The sequence below is a fragment of the Microcebus murinus genome, chromosome 14 (genome assembly GCF_040939455.1).
Source record: "Microcebus murinus isolate Inina chromosome 14, M.murinus_Inina_mat1.0, whole genome shotgun sequence".
Lineage (NCBI taxonomy): Eukaryota > Metazoa > Chordata > Mammalia > Primates > Cheirogaleidae > Microcebus > Microcebus murinus.
In genome coordinates, this window is record NC_134117.1 from 23210178 (window position 1) to 23234728 (window position 24551).

The 24551-nt window shown below is 55.2% G+C and overlaps 3 protein-coding genes across 8 annotated transcripts in view; 2 read left to right on the forward strand and 1 right to left on the reverse strand.

Moving 5' to 3' along the window:
• Nucleotides 1–21220, forward strand: part of SH3PXD2A (SH3 and PX domains 2A) — a 224724-nt gene extending 203504 nt beyond the window's left edge. For all 5 annotated transcript variants that reach the window (XM_012770504.2, XM_012770484.2, XM_012770499.2 and 2 more), the window contains 5 exons: nucleotides 2176–2293; nucleotides 5792–6129; nucleotides 7342–7391; nucleotides 9848–9967; nucleotides 11581–21220. In XM_012770504.2, coding sequence (XP_012625958.1) covers nucleotides 2176–2293; nucleotides 5792–6129; nucleotides 7342–7391; nucleotides 9848–9967; nucleotides 11581–13548 — 2594 coding nt within the window. In that variant the 3' untranslated portion in view covers nucleotides 13549–21220. The remainder of the gene's footprint in view (nucleotides 1–2175; nucleotides 2294–5791; nucleotides 6130–7341; nucleotides 7392–9847; nucleotides 9968–11580) is intronic.
• Nucleotides 21221–22161: 941 nt separating this feature from the next.
• Nucleotides 22162–24551, reverse strand: part of NEURL1 (neuralized E3 ubiquitin protein ligase 1) — a 76317-nt gene continuing 73927 nt past the window's right edge. For both annotated transcript variants that reach the window (XM_012770523.3, XM_012770530.3), the window contains exon 6: nucleotides 22162–24397. In XM_012770523.3, coding sequence (XP_012625977.1) covers nucleotides 24159–24397 — 239 coding nt within the window. In that variant the 3' untranslated portion in view covers nucleotides 22162–24158. The remainder of the gene's footprint in view (nucleotides 24398–24551) is intronic.
• Nucleotides 22742–24551, forward strand: part of ATP5MK (ATP synthase membrane subunit k) — a 173020-nt gene continuing 171210 nt past the window's right edge. The window contains exon 1 of the mRNA XM_020280669.2: nucleotides 22742–22748. Coding sequence (XP_020136258.2) covers nucleotides 22743–22748 — 6 coding nt within the window. The 5' untranslated portion in view covers nucleotide 22742. The remainder of the gene's footprint in view (nucleotides 22749–24551) is intronic.

Consider the following 24551-nt stretch of genomic DNA (forward strand, 5'->3'; position numbering starts at 1 on the left):
CTTCCCATGAGAAGGGCTGTCATTTTTCTCTGCAAATGCAACCTTGCCTAGGAAAACTTTAATGATGGCTTCCTGCTGGAACCACAGACTTTTAAAAATAGCCCAGTGAACAAAGGCAAAATGCAGAGCCCAAGCTTCGCCTCACCCTAGCCTCAGAACCCTGGATTCCCTCAGCCTGGCGCTGCCCCGCTGGCCGCCACCCGGGCCAGGATTTACCGTGCCCCACTGGAAAATGGAGCAGGACCAGGAACAAGCAAGAGAGCAGAGCGCTGGACTGTGAAGTCCTGAACTTCTCAAAGGCCCGAGTCAGAATCTGGCGGGGCTGGGTTCTCAGGCGGCCTTGGCAGCGGTCGGCGGCATGGCCGGGTTAGAATTGGAAAGCCTCCGGGAGTGGGGCCTCTGAGTCGGTGCTGAAGGTCTGCGGCGCAGAAGCTCGCTGAAGAATTGTGCAGGCTCCCACGGGCCATCACCCACCTTTTGCTTTTGGGGAGCCTTTCGCATTGGGCCAGTGTCCCATCAGTTCTATCCTTGTGGCCCAGCAGGGCAGCACATCCACCCCAAGGGGAGCTGCTGTCTCAGTGCAGGGCTGCGCACAGAACCCTGATAACCCAGGGGAGAGTGAAGAGATGGCCCTCCCCGGCATCTGACCTCCCCCGTCACTGCCAGAGGCTCAGGCAGGGTGCCTGGCAGCGTCCCGCAGAGGGGCCCAGGAGTGGTTCACACAGCGGGGAACCAGGGGACAGGGTGCTCTGTGCCAGCACCCTGATGTTTTGCTCTCACAGAAAGCTTCTCACTCAACACCCTTGCTCAGCCCTGCCTCCCCCTTCACCATGCAGCCGACAGTCTCTTCCTCCTCCTGTCTGCCAGGCCCCGTCCCAGTCTCTGTGGAGCACCTGGGCCAGAGAGGACAGCATAGGTTCAGGTGACCCTTCTGAGGACATGGCCAGATTGCCAGTTCTTCCCCTTCTGTCTCTGCTCCTCGTTCTCCCAGAGGTGAAGGGGGGGGGTGTGTTCTACTGTGAGCTGTCCTCCAGGGCGGGCCTCACCAGGAGGCAGGGGTCTTTGGCCAGCCAGCTGTGGGCAGAGCTGGGGCATACCCAGCCCTGGGTCTACCTGTCAGGGGCTTCCTGGGACAGGCACAGCAGATACAGAAAAAACACCTCCCTGGAAGCCTGATCGAGAACCCAAGTCGCAGGCACCAGGGCTCCCTGCCAGGAGGGAGGCTGGAAGAAACCAGGCGAGATGCTGAGGGGCCCCAGCCTCCCCACACCTGCCCTTCCAAGCTCTTCCTGAGATTCCACACGGTGCCTCTTTCCCAGTGCCTTGGGAAAACCTTGAACCAGACCTTGAAGTCACATCCGTGAGAACAGAGCAGGTAGTGCCCAAGAGGGGCTCTGCAGCAGCTGCACAATCGGGTCAGCACACCATCCTCTGGAAGGTGCATGGACACACAGCCCAACTAAGGGCCCATGATGTCCTGCCAGATTCTGTTGCATTTAGCGTTTCCATGCTCGTTTGGCCATAGGACCCTTAACAAAGCACATAGATCCACTCCCATAAATCCGTTCTGTGGAATCCTTTGGGGAAATTACATGTTCAGATGTTAACAGTGGGCCAGGAGCTCAGGGAAAGCTTCACCAAGGGGGTGCCCAGAGCCTGCGAAGGTCAGACAGAAGAATGTAAGAGGTTGAGATGGGGGCAGGGCTGGGAGAACACGTCGGGGACCCAGGTGGAAGCATGGCACCTTCGGAGGAGGGCTATGCCATGCGCCTCAAGGCGTCCAGAGGACACCCAGCATTGCTCTCAGACTTCCCAACTCCGGCCCCTCCCGAGAAGTGGGTTCCTCCTGCCCTCAGCCCAGCGGGCTCCTGGGGCCTCTGGACTGCAGGTCCCGGCAGCCCAAGCGCTGTTCTCAGCTAGGGGAGCTGACTCTGTGCCGCCTGCGATCTTGCCAGGCAACCTGGGGTCCTAGCTGGGTATGGCACACACTGGGGGCAGCAGTGACCCTGCCCCCCTCCCCACTGCCACCCCTGAGGCCTGGTTCTTTTCTGGCCTGGAGAAGCCAGGCCGACCCCGTGCTCCTTGGCAGGCAGCTGAGCAAGAGGAGTGGGCAGGAAACAGGACCTCCACCCAGACCGCAAATAATCCCGCTTTCTTCTGTCCACCCACCCACAGAGGAGAAGTACGTCACTGTGCAGCCATACACCAGCCAGAGCAAGGACGAGATTGGCTTTGAGAAGGGCGTCACCGTGGAGGTGATCCGGAAGAACCTGGAGGGCTGGTGGTACATCAGGTAGGAGACCTGGCAGAAGAGGAGCCGCCTCTCTCCCACCTGGGCCCTGGGCAGAGTGCAGAGTGGCTGTGGCCCCCGATGGCAGGTTGATGCTGACAGCAGCTGTGCACCCAGGGCACAGGACTGGCCGCTCCGACTCTGCACAGCTGAACCGCTCAGCCAGTGTTCACCTCGCAGACTCTCTCCTGGGACCCGTAAAGCAGAGCTGGAGCCACGGCCAGCGGGGCACAGAGGCCCCGGCTCCGCTCGCAGACTGTGGTGCAATCCCTTCCCACGCATCTGCCAGGAGAGCTCAGCACATCTGAATTTGGTTTTCCGCGTCCGGCCTTGGCTTCCTGGCCTGTCCCACAGCGAGGGCTGCCTGGAGCGCTGGCGTCCACAGGCCTCGCTGGGGTCCCAGCAGGCAGCCTCTGCTGCCCAGCCTCAGCGCTCAGCCCCGAGGCGGGCTTCTGACAGCACGGCCCTGGTGGATGGGGCCATCCGTCCATTCTGCAGGGCTGGCTGCAGCTCAGACCATCAGGGGCCTCCTCCTCCTCCTGCCCCTTCCTCTCCAAGGGCCTAATCACACTGCCCAGCTGGAAAACCCATTCGGGGGTGTGGGCAGGGGAGAGGGAGATTTTCTGACCCCCTGGAAGCAAACTAAACCCTGTAGGCTTCACTCACCATTAACTGGCCAAGACCAGCCTTTCAGGAAATGCTGCTTGTGCCTTTGGAGCTGGCTCAGCTGCGGTGGCTTTGCACAGCTGACAGCGACAGTCCCGTATCTGTGGGCTCAGGAGACCACGGCCTCAGCTACCACACCTGGGAGACCCAGCACCCGGTGAGCAGGGTGTGTTCTGAGCAGTCTCCCATACAGGGCACAGAGTCGTGCTGTGGTGCCCCCGTGACTGCCGTGATGCACACACTCGTGGCACAGTTGCTCAGGGCAGGGTAGAATGTGGCGGTGTTATGTGCTGAGGGACAGGACAAAGGTCACTGGATACATGGAGGTTGAACCTCAGTGTGACCTGACGGGACACAGCTCCACTCCAGCCCCAGCCCTGGTGCATATCTCAGCCCGGCAGAGCTAAGATGTCCCTTTCTGTCCTGTTGCGTGGGATGGGGCTGAGTACCTGGACATGTGTTGCCCAAAGCTACTGCCCTAGATAGGCTCTTATGTTTTCTAAGCAATGGAAACTAGAGCCAACCCAGAAATCCTCCAACCACCAGTCTGACATGGAAAGGCCAGTGAACATTCTGGCAGGCTACTAGTCTACTTCACTTGCCTGGAGGTTATCTACAAGGCTTCTTTGTTTTATTTTTTTAGTCTTCTAAGATTACCGACACGTCACTCTGAGCTGCTTCCACTCCACTCAGATCCCCAGGGCCTTGTCCTATTACTGATGGGAGCCTGGACTGAGTAAACCCTGCTGAAAAGGTTCCACCTTAAGAGGGCTGCCAGATATCCCCTTAAATGTGCCATTTCCCAACATTCCAAGCTCTGTGTTGATCTTCATTTCCTGTCTTTCTTCTCCTCCCTCCACCCCTGCAGACACATACACGCGTGCACCAGTGCACGCGCGGACACACACACACACACCACACACACACACCCTCGAGCTCACGCCATCCCTCCCTTCCCACTTTGCCTCCCTCTGGAGTCATTCCATACTCCCGAGCTGGAAAGCAGATGTGAGCCGAGTTGGACCCAGACACACACAGCCACTCCTGATTCCCTTGCATTTCTCTGCCTGGAGTCTAATTTTATCCATGTAACACTGCAGGAACACAAAGGGCTTTGAATTGGGAGCACTCAGGGCTGTACGCAGGCCCGACTGTCACCTCCAGGAGAAGCCTCTCCCCAATCTCTGCAGTGTTTACACAGAAAAACATCGGCAAGGGCCAGCGGGTTCATCGTCATCCTTTCTCCAGATGCGAGAATGCCAGGCTCTGGGCCAGATGCAGCCAACAGCTAGCTGTGTGACCCTCTGCTTTACTTTTCTGAGCCTTGGCTGTTGGCTCACATGAAGATGAGGCATTTTTACTAGTTGCTCTCATGCCCCTTGAAGTCCTGTGCTTCCGTTTGCACGCATTACAGCGGGGAGCCTGGATGGGCCCTGACTGCCATCCATCTGTTCACACATATCGTCCTTCGAAGGCCCAGGCAGGTGAGCTTGGGACAACCTGCCTGCATGTTCCTGTGACATGAACGTAAAAAGCCACCTCCTACCTGAGCTTTCTAGCAAAGCTCCGACACATCGATAGGAACTTCAGGTTTCGTATTCCTTCTCTCCCACCTAATGAGCGCCCAAGAACAAGGTCAGAGCAAGGATTCAGGGAGGTTTTCAGACATCTGGCATGGAGGAGCCATTCCAAAGCGCCAGATGTGTCCCAGGGAGCAGATGGGGACACTGCAACCCAGACTGGGGGCATCGGCCAACGACTACTGGACCAGGAAGTGAGCTCCCACTGGGTTTGGGTGAAGGCTCAACACCATGGGGAAAAAAGGAAAAACTTGTTTTAAAAAGTCATTGAATCACCAGAAATTAAGTCAGCCCTGTCATTTTCCTTTTGCTTTTGTTTATGGGCTGTTGGTTTTGTTTCATTTTGGTTTTTGTTTTGCCATACCAATGGTTTTAATTTTACCCAGTCACATGCTTTAGTCTTTTCATTTATGGTTTTTGCTTTTGGAGCCCCACTTAGACTTGTCCAACCCCTAAAATTATGTAAATCTTTTTTTTTATTATTTTGCTGTGTGGTGTGGGGTCTCACTAACTGGATAATCAGTTGTCCCCAGATCACTTAGTGAATGATGCACCCTTGCTCCCCTGTCCTGAGATGTTACCGTTAGCCTGTTTGTGGCGCACCCCGTGCGCTTGGTCTGCCTGCGGTCCCTGCAGTAACCGCCCCCTCCCCATCCAGTCAGCCTGCTTTAAGGCCATCAGTGTGTCTGTCCTGGATACATTTTAGCAGCTACTCTGCCCCTGCATCTTGCAAAAGAGAAAAAATTGGGCTCCAGGGAAGGGACCTATCTGAGGTACCATAGACTAGAACTGAGGTTGCCTGACTCACACCTGCGGCATCTCTTCCCTCTCTAATGTAATTCCTTTCCTATAAAGGATTTAAGTGTATATACCATATTTACATTTCTTATTTCCAGAATTATCCTCAACTGGTGGTGAGGTAGCAGGCCGTTGTGAAGTCTACCTTGTAGGCAACCCCCGAATCTGAGAGATCTCATCTCAAGCCCCACGTTTGCCTGGCTGTGCAGAAGGAGAGCCCACACCAGGAGGGACCGGGCAAAGCAAAAGGAGTTGGAGGGGAAGAAATGGTGTCCTGGGTGTCTTCTGCACACACCCTCAGTCCCAGTTCTCTCAGAGTCGTGGGATTGCCAAGTCTCTTGCAGAACATTGCAGAGGAGGCTCCGCTGGGCCGGGCCAGGAGGAGACGAGGGCCTAGGAGTGGGGCGTGAGGCCAGGCAGCGGTGCTCTAGTGACAGCATGCCCCCCTCCTCCACAGGTACCTCGGCAAAGAGGGCTGGGCCCCAGCATCCTACCTGAAGAAGGCCAAGGATGACCTGCCAGCCCGGAAGAAGAACCTGGCAGGCCCCGTGGAGATCATCGGGAACATCATGGAGATCAGCAACCTGCTGAACAAGAAGGCGTCTGGGGACAAGGAGACCCCCCCGGCTGAAGGCGAGGGCCATGAGGTGCCCATTGCCAAGAAGGAGATCAGCCTGCCCATCCTCTGCAACGCCTCCAACGGCAGCGCCCTGGGTGTCCCTGAGAGGACCGTGTCCAGGCTGGCCCAGGGCTCTCCAGCCGTGGCCAGGATTGCCCCTCAGAGGGCCCAGATCAGTAAGAGCCTCGCTGACTTCCGGGTCCCCGCTGCTGCAAAGCTCCTTACACAGTGGGCGTGGGGTGCAAAGCAAGCCAGCGGGGTGTGCAGGACCCTCATGGCATTTGCTTCCTGAGCTGCAGACCTCTGACCCTCTGCCAGCTTGTATCATGCTAATGATGGGAGTATTGCGACTCAGTCCTTCCCAACTGCTCCGTTGAAGATAGAGTACATGAGGATGTCAGCTGGTGGCATTCCCTCCTCCTCTGGTGGAGAGCCAGGAGCGGTCACTTTGCAGATAAATGCATTCCAAGACCAAGAAGCATTTGCTTTTCTTTACAGTAGAGGCTTTATCAATCATGATAGATGAGGTGTAGCTCATTGAAAACACACAACCCCATCCCATTTCCCTGGGCTGTTAAATGTGGGCCTTATATGCAGGGCTGCTTTATGGAAGGACGGCCTGTAGAGGAACGTCTCTCTGGGCCTTAGCCTCTCCTCCCCTACACCTTCCCCTAGTTACTGGAAACCTAAACAGCATGGAAACAGAGGCTTTCTCGCTCTGCACAAGCAGTTTCAAGAGGGCATCCTTCAAGAACCGCCTTCATTCCCACTCATCACAGGAGACCCCAGGCTGTCTGGCACCCTCTGTCCCCAGTCCGGCAGTGCCTGTGGTTGAGGGTTAAACTGTCCTCTGTTGTGGAAGCCCAGCTTTGTGTCCAGCCATTCTTAAAATCTGGAGGAAAGCTGTTCTGTAGTTTGGCTCTGAACTTGGTTAAGTTCTCATGCCTGAAACCTTTTAGGCAACCAGTTGGGAAACATTTATTGGGCACTTCCTCTTGCATGGCATTGTGTTAGTGTCTAGGGATTTAGTAGTGAGCAAAAAATAGACATGTCTCTGCTCCTAACTTTGAACATCTGATAAATCTATAAGCCCTTTACCCTGGAAAAATACCCATAGATATCTGTACGTTTCGAAATGTGCGCAAGATTTTAGAGTTGTCATGGATCCCCTGAAGCACAGCCGGGGTAGCTTAAAGGCCTATAATTTCCTCTTGAAGAAGCCCGACTATAGTGCCTATTGACCTAGAGCGCCAGGTCCTTTGTCACTGCCGAGCAAAAGCATGAGATTCCAGGGATCAGGAGCTGGTCGCAGGCAGGGAAGACAGAGGCACTGTTGCCCGTCATCTGACTCATCTGACTGGGTTCTGAAGCTGTATCTCCTTTTCTAGGCTCCCCAAACCTAAGGACGAGGCCTCCACCACGCAGAGAATCCAGCTTGGTATGTGTACTAAATTTCTTCTCTCTTTTGTGTCCCTTTTCTGGGGATGCACTGTAGCAGCCCCGATTAATGGGCTGTCTTGCTGCAGAGTGTGTTTGTCCAGAGGTTGTCCAGGGCCTTTGTGGGGCTGAGGGCATGGACCCCACACATCCCAGTCTTCTGAGGGTCTGGCTGGACAGTTTATAATCGGAAATGCACTGCACTCCAAAGCTAAATAAATCCATCCTGCCACTGCACTGGCAGACATAAACATTTAGACTGGCCAGCAAGAGTGTCCAGCCAGGGCATTGCCAGTGGCTAGAAATGGGGTTGCTGTCCATGTTAGCCTGGAAGCCTTCGAGCTTTGCCCTGTTCAGGAAGGCCCAGGGAGTGTGCTGGATGCACAAGCCTGGGAGGGCAAAGGGAAGACCAGTGAGCATCCTGTAAGGAGGGGGGGTGCATTGCAGGGGCTGGCTCATACTGACTCTTAAAGAGGGTTAAGGCTGCTCGGGTCCCTGGTTCCTGTGGGTGGGGTTTCCTGGTGTCCAGACCCTCTGGCAGGCACATGTAGTCAGGGGCTAGGCTTGGGGTGGCAGCAATGCTGGTGGCAAGCTGAGAGCCCTAGAACAAAAAACTGTTATCGGGGGCAGTAGGATGCAGGGGGAACGACTGGGGCTTCAGGCCTGCCCCACGTGGATTCTCCTCCCACTTCTGACACTTAGGAGCAGAGAGACGCTAGGCAAGTCACATATCTCCACAAACTCAGTTTCCTTATCTACACAATGGGAACAGCACTACCATCTCCTAGGACTATTGAAACGAGATGACGTATGTAGAGGGCTGGCAAATAGGTGTCCATTTCCATGTCGACTCTTGACTGTTTGGTAGTACTGCCTGGTGGTGCACGGCATTGAGAAAGACGCTGAAGTCACTGGGCTTAGCAGCAAGGGTTACTGTGGTCAGTGACATCTGCCCTGGAGAGGGGCTGTCAGTCATGGAAGAGCAGGCCCTCCGTAAGTGGAGGACTTTTGAAGATTTCGTCCCTGGAGATGAGACCTTCCTTGTCCTGGCCATTGTTCCCAATGGAGTTTCTGTCTGTCTTTCCCCTTGGGTTTTACACACACAGCTGAACAATGAATTCTCCTTTTCTCCCGTCTCTTTTGGCCCCCGCTAATTAGTTTCAGGCAGACTTGATTTTGGCAAGAATGGGATAATTCCTTCCACACTTAGCAAATGCAGGGGCTGAAGCAGGGCTGCTGTTTCCAGTTAGGCCCAGTGGAGTCCCACCTGGCCGGGTGCAGGGGACATTGATTGGTTCACACCCGGTCCCCCCAAACCAGCTTCCCCCACCCCTCGCCCACGCTGACCCATGGCAGCCCAGGCGAGACTGGCGGGCTGGGCAGTGCTAAGCCTGGAAGGATGAGGACTGCTGGAAGGACAGGCAGTTTCAAGAGGAGTGTGGCGCTTTCCCCTGCCCCTGCTGGGCCACAGTTGTGGACATTAGCTCGCAAGTCTCTCTGTACCCTGGTGCCAGTCCCATTTCGTAGGTGGTAGATTACGGAACTGCTATGCAGCAGCTTCTTCCCCCTCCCTCATCACACCCACCTCTTTTTTTCTTGCAATTGTTTTGTTTTAATCCCTTTGTAGGAGGAAAGACATAAATAGTGAAGCACAAAGTTCATTTTAGCTGGAATAGAGAAAAGACCAGTTGAAGTGAGAATGTACAATCCACGTGCGGGGGGCATTTCATCTGCTAGTGGATGCCCCGTGCCTTAGGCCAGTGTCTGTGCCCAGCAGATGCACAAGTAACAGTTGTTAAATGAGCCCGGCTTCCACATGCCCTTGAACATCATGCTGAGATGCTGAGTGCCAGTGTCTGAAAAGCACTCAGGGTCTCCAGTGGGCTCTGCCCTGCCCACAGAGACAGGATCAGAGGTGTATTCAGTGCCCGCCTGACCGTTTGGCATTGTCATCGTGACCAACCCAAGACTTCTCAGCCAACCCTAACGCCCCTTCATTCCCACCCCTGCCTTAGAGACGGTCACGCCTCCTTGCCCTTGCTCTCGGCCACTTGCCCTTAGATTTCAAGACGGTGGCTCTCCTCTCCCACAGGGCAGTGTGCAAGGGCTTTGTAAGAATGATTTCCCTGATTTTTAATTTTCATTTTGAGACTCAGCTATTGATGCATCTAAAAACTGGACCTCTGGAGGTGTAGAGATGACAGTGTTCATAGTGAGCATTTTACTAGCTCGGACGAGGCTCGAGTGAATCCTGAGTATTACTGGAAAGCCTTGTCGGGAGAGTGGTCTCTTGGGAATGTACCCTGGGACTTGGGTGGTAGATAGGTGCTCAGCCAGCCGCTGTCCAGCTGGTGTAGACAGCCATCCGCACCTCCAAGGACTGAGTGGGGACCAGTCCTTGGCCTTGTACTGTCCCAATTGGGTGGGTTTTGCTCACTGTGTCCTTCTCTGCATTAGGGCTTCCAGCTGCCGAAACCACCAGAGCCCCCTTCTGTCGAGGTGGAGTACTACACCATTGCCGAGTTCCAGTCCTGCATTTCCGATGGCATCAGCTTTCGGGGTGGGCAGAAGGCAGAGGTAAGCTGCAGGCAAGGAGGCTGAGGGTTTTAACTCATTAGGGTCAAAACTGACTGCATTTCCCATGTTAGGTCTTGCTAGTAAGGTTCCTGAGGGTCAGGCAGGAAAGGTACAGAAACGAGCCCCACAAGATGAGCATTTGCGTAAAGCTCGTCAGTGCCCCTGTCTGGACTGGAACCCAGGACCCGCACCCGCGCCTGTGCTCACGTGCTCACCTCACAGCAGTTTCACCAAGCATGTGCAGGGGAACGGGGTGCTGCAAAACTAGGGGCTCCTGTGGTCAAATGAGCCTGGGAAGCGTGGGTTAAACAAAATCCAGCCTTTTGTTGTTTCAGCTGCCCGGCTTCTCAGAGCCTAGGATGCGAGGATGCCACTGGAAGTCTCTACTGAGGGGACTAGGATAGGCAGCGTCGCCCAAACCCATTTGCCCCACAAGACTCCTCTCCCAGGAGCACCGCTGGGGCCGGGACCCGCAGGGCCCACGTTAGGAAGTGCTATCGTTGGGAGAATGTGCTCTAGCTGGGCAGGTTGAGACGCGGGCACCTGGGTTCTGGCCATGTCCACGCCACAAGAGCCCTGGTGTTTGATGCAGTCACTCCTCCCCACCCCCAAGACTTTAAGTCTCTTTGCAAAACAGGGTAATAGACCCTGGGGTGCTCCCTCCCATCCTGTCTCCTGGCATTTGTGTGACTCAATTTTGTGCCTGGTGCTGAGCAAGGCATTCCAGGGGACAGAGAAGATCTGTAACTCAGTCATTCCTCTGATTGGCTGTGTGTAGTAATTGAGTTAAATCCAACTAACACATGTGAAACTGTCAGATTCATTGGGCAGTCTCTGCCTATGAAGAGGTGACATCCCTAACCTGAACGTTTTAAAGCACGTGTCTGGAACTTGGAACTAAATTTCCAGGAGAAATTGTTCTCTCGGTGCTGAGGCTTCCAGGAGAGCCTACAAAGCTCGTGATGTAGCAGGATTGTCATCCTGTCAACCTCGGACAAAGGTTAAGGAGGAGGCTCCTTATCCTGATGTGGACATGACTGAAAGCCCCCACCCCTACCGACAGGAAACCATCCAACCCAAAGACACCTGTTCAGCTGATGGAATTCTGATGGGATTCCACAGGCGGTGGACACCGGGGAGGTGCCCTGCGGGGAGGCCCTGGCCTCAGGCCTGTCCCTCCCAGCTAGCTCATCTGCACCTTCCCATTCTGACCTGACCTGAGAGACCTTTCAAGGGTTTCCAAGGGGGTACCTAGCGACACTGGGGTGGAAGGATGGGGGCAGTGGCATGGTAGCTTTTCATACATATGAGTCCTTAGTGAGTTGGGTTTTGTAGGCACTGGGGACAGTGTAGCTTCTAAGTGCCTTAGCTTGGGGGAGGAAGAGCGGGCCAGCTTGGCAAGGGTGTTGACACAGATTTAGAGGACCAGGGCAGGGGGCCTTGGAGAGATGATAGAGACCTGGGTTTGAATTCTGGGCCCTTATGCCGAGGCTCAGTTGATTCATCTGTGAAATGAAGATAAGGTATCCCAGAGCCAAAGCATGAAGCTCCTCACCTGGGACATCGCAGGGTCCCAGAGGCCCTCCCAACTCACTGTCTGCCCTCTTCCCCAGGTCATCGATAAGAACTCAGGCGGCTGGTGGTACGTGCAGATCGGTGAGAAGGAGGGCTGGGCGCCCGCGTCTTACATTGATAAGCGCAAGAAGCCCAACCTGAGCCGCCGCACGAGCACCCTGACCCGGCCCAAGGTGCCGCCTCCAGCGCCCCCCAGCAAGCCCAAGGAGGCCGAGGAGAGCCCTGCGGGTGCTGGCGAGAGCCAGGACTCCCCGCGGAAACTCAAGTACGAGGAGCCTGAGTATGACATCCCGGCGTTTGGCTTCGACTCGGAGGCAGAGCTGAGCGAGGAACCCGCGGAGGACAAGGCCTCGGGGGACCGGCGGCTGGCCCAGCCCCACAGGCCCTCGCCGGCCTCCTCGCTGCAGCGGGCCCGCTTCAAGGTGGGCGAGTCTTCAGAGGACGTGGCCCTGGAAGAGGAGACGATCTATGAGAACGAGGGCTTCCGGCCGTGTGCAGAGGACACCCTGTCAGCCAGGGGCTCCTCAGGGGACAGTGACTCCCCAGGGGGCTCCTCGCTGTCCCTCACCAGGAAAAACTCCCCCAAGTCGGGCTCGCCCAAGTCGTCGTCGCTCCTGAAGCTGAAGGCAGAGAAGAACGCCCAGGCAGAACTGGGGAAGAACCACTCCTCAGCCTCCTTCTCCTCCTCCATCACCATAAACACCACCTGCTCCTCCTCCTCTTCCTCCTCCTCCTCCTTGTCCAAGAACAGTGGCGACCTGAAGCCCCGCTCGGCCTCGGACGCAGGCATCCGTGGCACTCCCAAGGTGGGGGCCAAGAGGGACGCTGACGTGAAGGCCGGGCTGACCTGTACCCGGGCCAAGCCATCAGTCCGGCCCAAGCCGTTCCTGAACCGGGCCGAGTCACAGAGCCAAGAGAAGATGGACATCAGCACTTTACGGCGCCAGCTGAGGCCCACGGGCCAGCTCCGAGGAGGCCTCAGGGGCTCTAAGAGTGAGGACTCGGAGCTGCCCCCGCAGACAGCCTCCGAGGGTCCCGATGAGGGGCCTAGGAGAGGCTCGGCCGACCTCATCACCCCCCGGGCCGCCACTCCCCCATGTCCCGCCAAGAAGGAAGGGGACGGGCAGGCCACCTCCTACATGACGTGCAGCGCCTACCAGAAGGTCCAGGACTCGGAGATCAGCTTCCCCGCAGGTGTGGAGGTGCAGGTGCTCGAGAAGCTGGAGAGCGGGTGGTGGTACGTGAGGTTCGGGGAGTTGGAGGGCTGGGCCCCCTCCCACTATTTGGTGCTTGGCGAGAACGAGCAGCCCGACCCCGCTGGCAAGGAGCCGGACACGGGGACCCCCAAGAGCAAGCAGAATGAGGGCAAGTCCGACAGCCTGGAGAAGGTGGAGAGGCGCGTCCAAGCCCTGAACACGGTCAACCAGAGCAAGCGGGCCACGCCACCCATCCCCTCCAAGCCGCCCGGGGGCTTCGGCAAGACGGCAGGCGCTGCTGCGGTGAAGATGAGAAATGGCGTGCGGCAGGTGGCCGTCAGGCCCCAGTCGGTGTTTGTGTCCCCACCACCCAAGGACAACAACCTGTCCTGCGCCCTGCGGAGGAACGAGTCGCTCACGGCCACCGACGGCCTCCGAGGTGTCCGCCGGAACTCCTCCTTCAGCACTGCTCGCTCCGCGGCCGCCGAGGCCAAGGGCCGCCTGGCCGAACGGGCTGCCAGCCAGGGCTCGGACTCCCCCCTGCTGCCCACCCAGCGTAACGGCATCCCCGTGTCCCCCGTGCGCCCCAAGCCCATCGAGAAGTCCCAGTTCATCCACAACAACCTCAAAGACATGTACATCTCCATCGCGGACTACGAGGGCGATGAGGAGACGGCGGGCTTCCAGGAAGGGGTGTCCATGGAGGTTCTGGAGAGGAACCCCAATGGCTGGTGGTACTGCCAGATCCTGGATGGCGTGAAGCCCTTCAAAGGCTGGGTGCCCTCCAACTACCTTGAGAAGAAGAACTGACGGGGGGCATGGCGTCCTTCCAGCCTCGGTATGCCACCACAGCCGCCACTGGTTGAGCGGCGAGATGAAGACAGAGGGGAAAGGAAAGACGGGAGGGATCGGGGGCGGACAACACAGATCCCTACAGAATGTGTGACCTCCGAAATGCCTCCTCCAGGCTGTCCCCCAGCTGGGAGGTGGGGATGGCGAGGACCCACATTGAGTAGGGAACGGAATGGGCCAGGGAGTCCCGCGGGCCTGGGACCCAGAGCTGAGAAAGCTGAGACCCAAAGTGCACCTTGGTGACTTTGCTGATAGACTGTGTGCCATTTGGGACGGGCCGCGTGGGAATCCCCAGTTGTGCCTTTGCTGCAAATCTGGAAGAGACGTCATAGGGGGCCTACAGGGCTCTGTCCCTGCGTGGCCCAGTTTTGGTTGCTGGCATCTTGCCACAGGAGGTAACCCTTGTACCGTCCTAATCTGTATTTGTGAACTGTGCTGGTTTCCCAGGGACTGCCACTGCCTGCCACAGGTGGTGCGTTAGAAGACACCACTGGCTTTGGGGCTTGGAGGTGTCTCATGGGAGCTCGAGGCTGATCCTGGGCCAGGCTATTGTCCATGTCTGTTAGTTAAAGAAAAAGCAGTTCCCGGTTGCCAGCAAGGACCACCTTTCATAGCTGTCACTGTCCTGGCCTTGAGAAGACAGCGCCCCTCCTCAGGGCACCCGGCGGCGGAGGACACAGTCAGTACTAGAGTTTATGGAGGGTGGGTGAAGCCGTCAATCTCCTCATAATCTGCACAGACTCATGGATATTCTGGGTGGGCGTTTCCTTTGCATGTTTTGGGAGAAGTTTATTGATTTGGGGGTTATGTCAGGGCTTGGATTTTGGTCTTATTTTCGGGGTGGTTTAGAGGCCCAAGGATGTTCGGCCTCCTATGGGCAAGGGCAGGGTGGTAGACGAGCTTTTCTGTTGTACTCTAGTGGGAGGGCCGTTTGGCTTTTGTTTTTGTTTCACATTCTTCCCCCTCCACAGGCCAAAGTAGTTGCGTTTGGTTTCCACTGTGTGGACAGTGCCCGAGTGCGGCACTTACCAGAAGGATCTGGGGCCGCCTGAGCCCCAGGTCACAGACATGGCGAAGCAGAGAAACTATTCTTCTGGTTCCTGCCAAACTTCAGTGGGGGGAGCACAAAATCCCTCCCCAGGAAAGAGGAGGATGTCATTCAGGAGCCAGACTCGGGGAGAGGAGGCAGCTCCGGGCTGCTGGGTGACCGCCGTCCTGCACACATTCTCCGTGTGGGGCCGGCCACAGCCTTACTTACGTATGGACTGTGGAGCAGCAGCCATTGCCTCACCCTGGGCTGAGGGGACCCCAGCTGGGCCCCTGGACCAGACTGGAGCCAACACCACCAGCTGCCCCTGTGGCCCACTGGCAACACCGCAGGTGCCCAAGAAGATGGAGGATCCTCACACCAGGAGCCACCCTGGTTTTCCCGAGGGGCAGGGCCCCAGTGAAGAGAGAAGCGAGAGAATAAAGTTCCCTGTAGGTCCTGTGTCACCTTTGGGTTTTTCAATTGCTGATATTTCAAAGGGGACCCTCCAGAAGCCCAGCGGCTTCCCAAGGACTCCCCTTTGCTGGGAGTGGATTTCCACACGTGCCTTTGATTTTGGACGGATCAGGCTTCACGAAGGCCGTGGATTCAGCTGCCGGGATCCTGGCCCAAGGGGTGGTGTTTTCCATAGGGAAGGAAAGGCCACCCCCCGCTGTCACCCAGGCGGGCGGCACGGGACCTCGCGTCTCGGTGGGTCAAGACCCCCACACCCAAGGCCGTGCCTGGGCGCCCCCAGCCCTCGCCCCGCCACACACCGATGCAGCTGTAGCAAACCGCGCGTGTTCGTTGTTGAAGGGCCGTGGTGAGATTGTTTTGTTTCCTTTTGTTTTGTTGGTGAGTTTGTTTAAAACTGAAATTAGTTATTTTCTTCTGCTGGACAGTATTAAATAGAGCAGAATGTTGAGTTAATCTGCTAGACTGCAGTACTAATGGTAGTGGGTTAGTGTCTTCCTATTAATATTATTTGTACTTATTTGAACAATAATGATAAAGAAGTGGTTCATTATTTTTAATTAATGCACTTTAAATGAGGTAGAATGGGAAAAAAACCCAGAGAGCAAAGTGCATTACTTAAAGATGCAGTATATACTTTTCTCATTTTTAAACAGCACATATTTATTAAGAGAAAAAAGTAATTTATGATTATTTAAAATAAAATTTAAAAATAGAGTGACTGTCAGGTTAAAGGACCTTCCACGTCGCTGTCTTCCAGGGGGAGGGCCCCATGGCCTCGCTCCTCAGATGTCTGCACTGAGCCAGTTCAGTCACTCGTGCGCCGGCCAGGCCAGGGGGGCGTGCAGAGCATGTCTGCCAAGCACAGAGCATCTCAGTTGGACCGGACCACCGTGCTCTCCGGAGCCTGCCCTTCCTGCCCCTCCCCACTGTCTGTACTGCCACCCCCTTTCCCTGATCCTCAGTGCTCTAAGTGATAGAATCATCAAAAGGCAGGACTGGAAGAGACCTGAGAGGTAGCTCCATCCCATTTCTTCCTGCTGCTGTAGCCCAAGGACAGGAAATGACTTTTCCAAAATCACAGAGCTAGTTAATGGCAGATCTCCCCACTTCAGTCCTGTGCTCCTCCCACCCCCATTATAGTTTATTGTGTGGTGATCATGTTTACATTGAGACATCCAGCCCCAAGGATGGCTGGGAGTTGTTCAGGCATCCAGGAAAAATGGGGAATGCTGCCACCTGGTGACAGCACGTATGTTTGGGCAGTGAACAGGATTGCCATGTCCCAGTTCTTCACACTTCGTCCCCACGCTATCACCCCCCCAACTCACAGCACAGCACAAATCCTGCAAGCCCAAAGAGAATATTAATACTTGAACCAAGAAGGGTGCATGCCAGTCCTTCTCAGACATGGCCAGGGGATGCCAGGCCTTGTGCCCCTGAACTCCTAGCCCTCCCCAGGGCGAGGGCCTTTCCCTAGAGCTACTGAGCTGCTTTGTGATGTTGGAGGGTACTGCTGGCAGCAGGCAGAGGAGGGAGGGGGCCTGTGGCTCTGACCCATCTGGAGGAAAAACAGATCGGACTAAAAAAGGAAAAAGAAAAATGAAATCTCAGCAGTGTCCAAACCTAGTTTTCCATTAGTTGCGATTGAAAATGTGAAATGACATTGTATTGCTGTATACTGCAACTTTAATCATAATGAGCCCTTCTGAGGTCATTATTGAGGTTTATATAATGCCCGAAGATGCATCATTTGGTGCTTTGTTTTTCTTTCAGTTTAAAGACCTTTTACTTTTATTCCAAAGGGAAAAAATGTCTCCATCTCTCTCTCCCATCTTGTCCCTCTTCATAATAGCGGCTGGCCGTGTTGCCTGGCTCCCCCGTGCCATGGGACCTTGGGGGGCAAGGAAGAGAGCTGCAGGGGGGACCCCTGAGCGGCAGGTGTGCCCTGGGGGTCCCCCGTGCCCGTGGCTGTGGCTGGGCTGTCACGCCAGGCCTCAGCCCCGTCCAGCCCCACCCTGGCCCCAAAGGTTTCTCTTTCTTCCTCTTCAGTTTTCCATTTTGACGAAGGCATTATATAGAATCATTTTAATCACTTTCAGATGTTAGAGCAGCATATTTTACTGGCATTTGTATCCATTGCTTTCCTCGGCAAGGCATGTTACTACTTTTATCATCTAAGGAAAAGAGACAAGGGAATTTCAGTCAAGCATTTTCATATTACTAGTATTTGCAGTAGGCGTAGAACTATTTAAGTTTAGACGTTGGTTTGATACTTTGTTTTGTTTAAAGGGGAAAAAAGGATTAAATAACCCCTATTTTTCCTGTTTTTGTATTTAACTAATATATTATTTCTTTAAGGTTACTCATTTTCCCCACCCCCTCCGAATACTTTGCATTCTCAATCGAAAATGGAAACAATCCGAGAGACAGGAAAAGTGCAATATTACCAAGATGGAGGCCGGGCTCACTGGGCACAGTGGAGGGAGGGCCAGTGACCCTGCTGCAGGTGGCGGGGGGGGGGGGGCAGTGGGAGGGGCTGGTGAAGGGACCCTAACTGTGGAACGATGGGTGGGTTGGTGGAGTCTGATCTTGTCATCTTCCACTCTCCCCTTCCCGGAGGGCAGCCCCTTTTCTGTTGGGTGTTGTCCACCCAGAAGAAAGGGTTTCAGGAAAACGGCATGGGGCTCTTGACCTCCTGGGGCCCTAGTCCCCAGAGCAGAGTGAGGACATCAGGAACCGTTCCTTGTTTTCATTTCCATTGTTTTGCAGCCAGCTGCTCAGAGACCTGACCTAAAAATGACTCCCAGCAGCCCTCTCTCACCCCAGTCTCCTGATGTTTGGGTCATGATCCTTTTGATGTATGTTTGAATCTTTCTAAAACTATGTAACCTCAGTTCAGTTTATGGGCAGGAACCCTAGAGATAACCAAATCCTTTTGTGGGGTGTGGGTGCCATGAGCCCTACAGACCCCAGTGAGATACCAGTTCCCACAAGCCTGCAGCGGGCCTGGGCCCACCCGTTCATCTCAATGACTTCAGCCCAGGGAGTGAGCCCTGGCCCTGCTGCGCACCCGGACAGCACGCAGATGTTCTCGGAGGGGAGGCTGAGGGGTCTGCTTGGGTCTGTGCAGACAGAACGTCCCACAGCAAGTGCCGCCTCCTTCCTTGGCACCGGTAGAGAAAGCAGCAGGGTGGGAAGTCTCTTCTGGGTCCACGCCCTTGTAGCTCTGCCCCGCAGGGTGAGAGGGATGTCCCTGCTGGCTTGTTCCCCACCTCCAGTACTGTACACTTGCTGCTCCAACCCCTTATTTGGTGAATTTCTATGCAGATACGGATCTCTCTGCCCATGGTGGGACTGCGCCGCTGTGCGGGTCTCTCCCTCGGAGTATAGACATCTATATATTCGATCTTTGAGAATCTCAATGCAGAGTTCTCTGGAAAGAGAACCGTCCACATCACTAAAGAATTAAGATTCCCTCACTTTTTTGAGGGCTGTATGTTGAGTGTGTGTGTGTGTGTGTGTTTGTGTGTGCACGCACGCGTGCAGGAGTATTGGTAATTTCCCACTTGAACTAAGTAACATGGGGTTAGAGAAAAAAGTACTGGGCAAGCTGTCTCCATTGAACAAGTCCTTGGCATTGGGCAGGTCCCAAGGGACTCGCAGCTTCTGGCAGCAAGCGTGTGTGTTATTCACATACATGTAATTCTGGCTGGAGAGTGCAATGTGTCTATTTTTGTTGTTATTATTTTATTAAGTATTTAGTTGGAAACTTCACACTGGCATTAACAGATCTAGCAGAAGCAGCCTAGGCCATCGTCCCGGGCTCCAAAATGAAGAGGTGGAAAAGAGATGCCGTTGGGAGTGGAAACACTGAGGTGGATCAGTGAGGTCACGCACCTGCAGACGTGTCATCTAGCAGGCTGACTCCCACCCCTTATCTGTGTCACTGGTATGAGAATCCCCATGCAGTAAAAGAGCTGCTGGCCCCTTGGTTCTTGTCTCTGAGCATGGGGCAGGCTGGCTGGGTTGAGAACTTGCCCACGGTGTGCCCAGCAAGGCCTGCATGTGTGCACACATCAACACCTCTGGTCCCAACTGTGGGCCTGACTGAACACTTCCTGAGAATGGTTGGAGGGCTCCCCTGGGCCTCACTGAGCTTTTTGGCTAAATCATCATCCCTGTTTGGGGCAGTCTCATGCCTCTGTGGTTCCTGAGCTCTATGACCAGGGCCAGTGAGAGGACGACAGGGTCAGTGACCTACAGCTTTGGGGAAAAACAGCTCCTCTGATTTTAACTTCCCTCCTGCTTCATCCTGAACACCTAGGTCCCCAAGCCACAAGGTTGGCGCACTGGTGCTTACAGACTGGGTGGAGGGCTCTACCTTCCAAGGCCTTGGTCCCAGCCTGTCTAGAAGGTTGGGATTCACATGTGATCCCCACTCCCCATCTTTTTAAATCTCGTTTGCACTTGGCCTTGACAATCAGCACCCTCTCCCATCCCAGTCCTCGAACTTCGTGGCCTTAGAGAATTGGGGTCCCCTGCATTGAAAGTCCCTATCTTGTTCCTCGTTCCATCCTTGCCAATCAGCTGGGCCTCAAGAGGTGAGAGAAGAATTGTTCTAGAGTGAAAGGATGGATCGAGCATGTTGAAGGCAAGTGAGAGGCATGTCGGCAAGATGAGTGATGAGTGTGTGCATGTTTGGGGTGGCTGGGGCCTACTGTCCCTTCACTGGGAAGGAGGCTTCTGGAAGAGGATGTCTTCTAGGTAGAAAAGCAAAAGGCTGAATGAGGGTTTGGAGTTTTGTCTTTGTTGATTAAAAGGAAGGAAGAAGTTGATTCTGAGTATTTCAGGGAGAAGAGAGCAGGCAGGAAGGGAATTTAGTAATTCAACACCCAAGAGTCCAGCCAGAGCAGGTTGGAAAATCCTCCAAATTTGACCATAGAAGCTGGCTAAAAAAACTGCCACTCATTGGGCCATAAGCTGGGTGCCCAGCAGGTCTCAATGGTTGGTCACTGATTTATGTAGTAGACAGGAAGTTGCCAGCAATAAACCAATCTTTGAGCTTGGAGGCCCTATTTCCAGAATGCATCCACCCATCTCCAGGTTCCCAGCTGATTCTGCCCACTTCCCTTTGTTCAATCCAGAGCTGGCCTCTCAAGTTGTATGGGTCATACAGCAAGGACCCGTCATCCCCAAACTGGAACCTCAGGGTCCAGGCTCCACCGGGTGTGTCTGGGAGAAAGGCAAACTCATTTGTCCTTCTGTTGACCGCAGTTATTCTCAGCGTCTCTAGTGACACCTATGGTGGTTCAGTTTGCTGAGTCAGCCACCCTGGTATGGATTAGACCAGGTAAGTTGAACATCCATCCATGGATATACCCTTCTATTTTTCAGCAGAACCAAGGCACACTACCCATTAGAGTTTATTTCAGAGAAAGAGGGGTAAATAGCCACCATTCTTGAATTTACAGCTTGCTCTCTGCAACAAGTTTTCTTTAAATCCAGGACACAGGATGGGAAAAGGGCTTCCCTGCCAGTGTCTGACAGGTCTGCAGGAAGGTGACTCCTGGGCAAGCCGGATGTGAGTGGAGGTCCCTGAGGTGGGCATGTGCACTGCATGGTTGGGTGTGGACTGGTGGATGCCTCCGGGGCTCTAGAACTTTGGGGGATTCCTCATGGTGTCTGCTCAATCCTGCCACGCTCTTAGGGGGCTCTGTGGGGTCAGGAGGAGCCCTTCAGCTTTTCCCTCTTGGCCCCTCAGCAGAGAAACTGGAGAAAAAGACATTAAGTTCAGTGCAGTCAATTTGAGTGCTAAAATATTTCCAGGATCAATGGTGGTGCTAAACTATCTCCATGTTTCTAATATTTTTAATAGTAGAGTTTTGTTTTTTTTTTTTAATCTCAGCACACAAATTCAGTGTCCCTGGGAAAGGGGACCAGCCCCTTGGTCTGCCACTTCCCAGGTGTCCTTTATCACTTTCACGGGACTCTATGGTCTGCAGAAAATGTTCTGTCTTGGCATGCTTCTAGACTGTAAGATTTGGGGTTTTTTGTTTTGTACTTTGTTTATGTTTACATGCATCTTATATTTCCCTGAAAACTAAATAAAGTTTTTGGCCTTTTTAACTGAACAGACTTACCTCTTAATTTTCCCTGTCACCAGAAAACCCATCCAGCTGAATAACAGAAGGCCCATTACCCCAAAAGCAGCATGGACTTGGGACCTAGCACCCTCCGGAAGACCCCCGGAGGCTGGGGGTGGTGGGTAAGTCCCCACTGTTTTTGGCAAGGACAGTGCTCCAGTCCTCCAGATCCTGCCCACCTTCAGGCCTGGCTAGCCCCTCAGCTTGGCCCCCTCTCACCTACCTCGACTGGACTCCAGTGAACAGGGCAGGGTGGCTCTAGTTGGGGACACCCTGGGGCTGTTCAAGGCCAGACAGAGCACCCTCCCAGGAGATGGGTGGGTGGGCAGGAGTCCCAGGAGACTGAGACCTGGTATTGCCAAATGAGGACAGTTGCAATGTTGTGCCCAGACGTAGGAGCCAGTAGTCTGGCTACTCCTGCCCACCCTAGCTTTTCCAGCCCTCTGGATGTACTCGGCACATCTGACAGTTTCTCCAAAGGTCTCTGTCCAGGGCTCCCCTTTCTCCCCAACTACACCACCCACGTGGCATACACCTCTGTACCCACCAGTGGGAACACAGCTGAGCTCCAGCCTGAGGAGCACCTCCCAGTCAGCCCCTAGGTGGCGCTGCCCACCCCATGAGGGTCTGTTTAGGATCAGCCTCGGGAGGAAGCAGAGCACCTGCATGGACACCCAGGGCTCCTGTCCCCCCACGACCCGCTCCTCATAGGCCCAGGGACCCCAGGCCACCAGAAGGGCAATTAGCAAAGCCCACTTGGCATTCCAGGACCCAGCCCCACTCCAGGGAGTGTTCCCTAATTGTCCCAGCTCACCACTGGGCCTCACCTCTCCATGGCCCCTCTGTGTCCAGGACACCTGATCACCCCCACAACATGTACGCACACACTGCCCCTCCCAGTCCGCCACACACACAGCACAGCCCTCAGGCTGGTACGAAATCACCTTTATTCACAATCAGCCACCCAAGTTCACAAAGGAGCAGCGAGTCCTGCGCTGACAGGCGATGGGATGATGGCTTCCTCTCCCCACCCTCAGGGCCCTGCGCTTGAGACCTCTTTACTCTGGGATGGGACCCTGACTGGGCAGAGCCACTAGCCAGCCCACCCCGCTCCCACAGAAGGGGTCTCCCAGGGTCAGTGTCTGGGGAGCAGAGACCCGCAGGGAATAGTGACTTCCCTTAACGTCCACTTCGAGGCCAGCACAGAGGCCAACCCCAAGTCCATACCACCCCATGACAACCCCTCACCAAAGAACTCCCAAGAGTCGCACAGAAAGTGCTCCTGTCCCCCAAACAACTGTTTGACAGAGTGGGGCTGAGGTTCAGAGCAGCTGTGACCCAATGAGGGCCATGCAACTGGTCAGTGGCCAGGACTAAAACCCCATGCCCTGCCTGTCATGGGGAGAAAGTCTCTGAAAGGCGCAAAACAAAAAGCCATCTGATGGGGCAGGGGACTGGGGGTGCCCAGGACAGGCAGGGCTGAGATGACTGTAACCTAAGAGTACATGGGGGTGCTCCCTCCCCAGAACCCAGAGGTGCTGGGCGCCAGCCCTTCCCTTCCCAGCATGCCCACACATGCAGAGCCTCCCCCAGGAATGGGCTCCCTGACCACCGTGACATGGTCCCCTAGTCCCGATTCCTAGCCCTCGCCCAGCCTGCCTGGAACTCTTCACATCCCTGTGGGCCACCTGATCTACCTGACTAACTATGATGACCCAGCCCAGGCAGGAAGGGCACTTTGTGGCTCTGGGTGATCCACCAGCCCCAGGGCACTAAGGGGCTCAGTCTGCCTCTCTGTGAAATGGATCCAACATGCCATGAGGCCTCCCAATTTGACCCTTTTTTATGGCATTCCCATCCGTGATTAGCAGGGTGACTGTGAGCTGTGCCTGGAGTCCTGGGAGGACACTGAGTGCTGACCACCTCTCCACTGACCCCTCTCACCAGGCACCCCACACACCCAGACAGCAGCTCTAGGGGCCCAGGGAATATAGCTTACCCACAAACAAAACCCCACACACCCACACACCAAATAAATAAATAAATAAAAGGAAAAGGCTGGTCTCAGCCCAGGAAAGCTACTCACCCAGCCCGGGGATAATGGGACAATGGTTTCCTCTCCTCCCCTTCCAACCCAAGTCCCTGGCCTCTTCCCAGGCGCGCTGCAGCCTCTGAGCATGAGCCCAGGCCCAGGATGGCGCTGAGCTGTGGGAGGACGGGTCAGAGAGGGCAGCTGCACACCTGTTCTTAGAGACCCTGACATCATGGCCCTCTGCAGCCGTCCATCCACCCATCGGGCTGGGTGGGAGAGACATGGCACGGAGGCTGCAGCCTGCTGATTGGAAGGATCTGCTGGCCTTCTCGCCCCCAGCTGCCAGGCCCAGTGGGCAAGGAAGAAAGGAAAGAGAAGGTGGGCAGAGATCAGAGGGAGACAGCAGCAGCTCAGGAGCCATCTGCCCAGAGTAGGGCTGCAGTTGAGCAGGTTGTGCACTGCTCGGGGGCTAAATCCCAGTCCACTCTCCACTAGAGAAGCTGCATGACCTGGCTCAGAGCTGTGTCTGCCCCGACAAAGGTACATGTTTTCCAATTCTCACAAAGATGCCTTCTAGAAATCTGCCCCAGATGGGGAAGGATTAGAACAGGCTGAGACCCCAGTTTAGCCCCTCAGCATGCAGGGAAGAGCTGGGCACAGAGAAGGGGGAGAGAGGGAAAGTGCAGCCTCCTCCCTTCCCCTCTGCCCCCCACCTCCCTGCCTGACACCCCTTTTTCCCCAAGACCTTCAGTGGCCTCAGTTTCCCATATTTAATGGAGAAGGAAAAAGTTTCCAAAATAAGGAAGAGAAAGGGTCCTGCTGGCCTGCCCCTCAGCCAGAGCTGGGCTGAAGTCGGGAGATGGGCGTGCTGGGTGAGCCGCCGGGCGGGCTAGGAGCTGCGGTAGGTCTTGATGATGTCCTTGATGGGGCGGCGACAGATGGGGCAGCAGGCGTGCAGGGCCTTCTTGAGGCGCAGGCCACAGGCGTAGCAGAGGCACATGTGACCACACGTGTAGATGACTGTGTCCACCGCGTGTTCATAGCAAATGGTGCACTCATCGCTCCACTGGCCCAGGCCTGGGGTCACCGGCGACTCAGGCAGGCTCACTGGTGAGTTAGGGGCCGTCCCTGGGGACAAAGGGGCACTGTCAAGAGACATGGCCTACCCCAGTGCTGGGTCCATTGGAAGAGACCCCAGCCTCTTGTGCTCCCTCCATTTATTGGAACCTGCCTGTCTACCCTGACGACCCAGCTTCCTGGGCACAAAAGAGGCTGAGCTCTG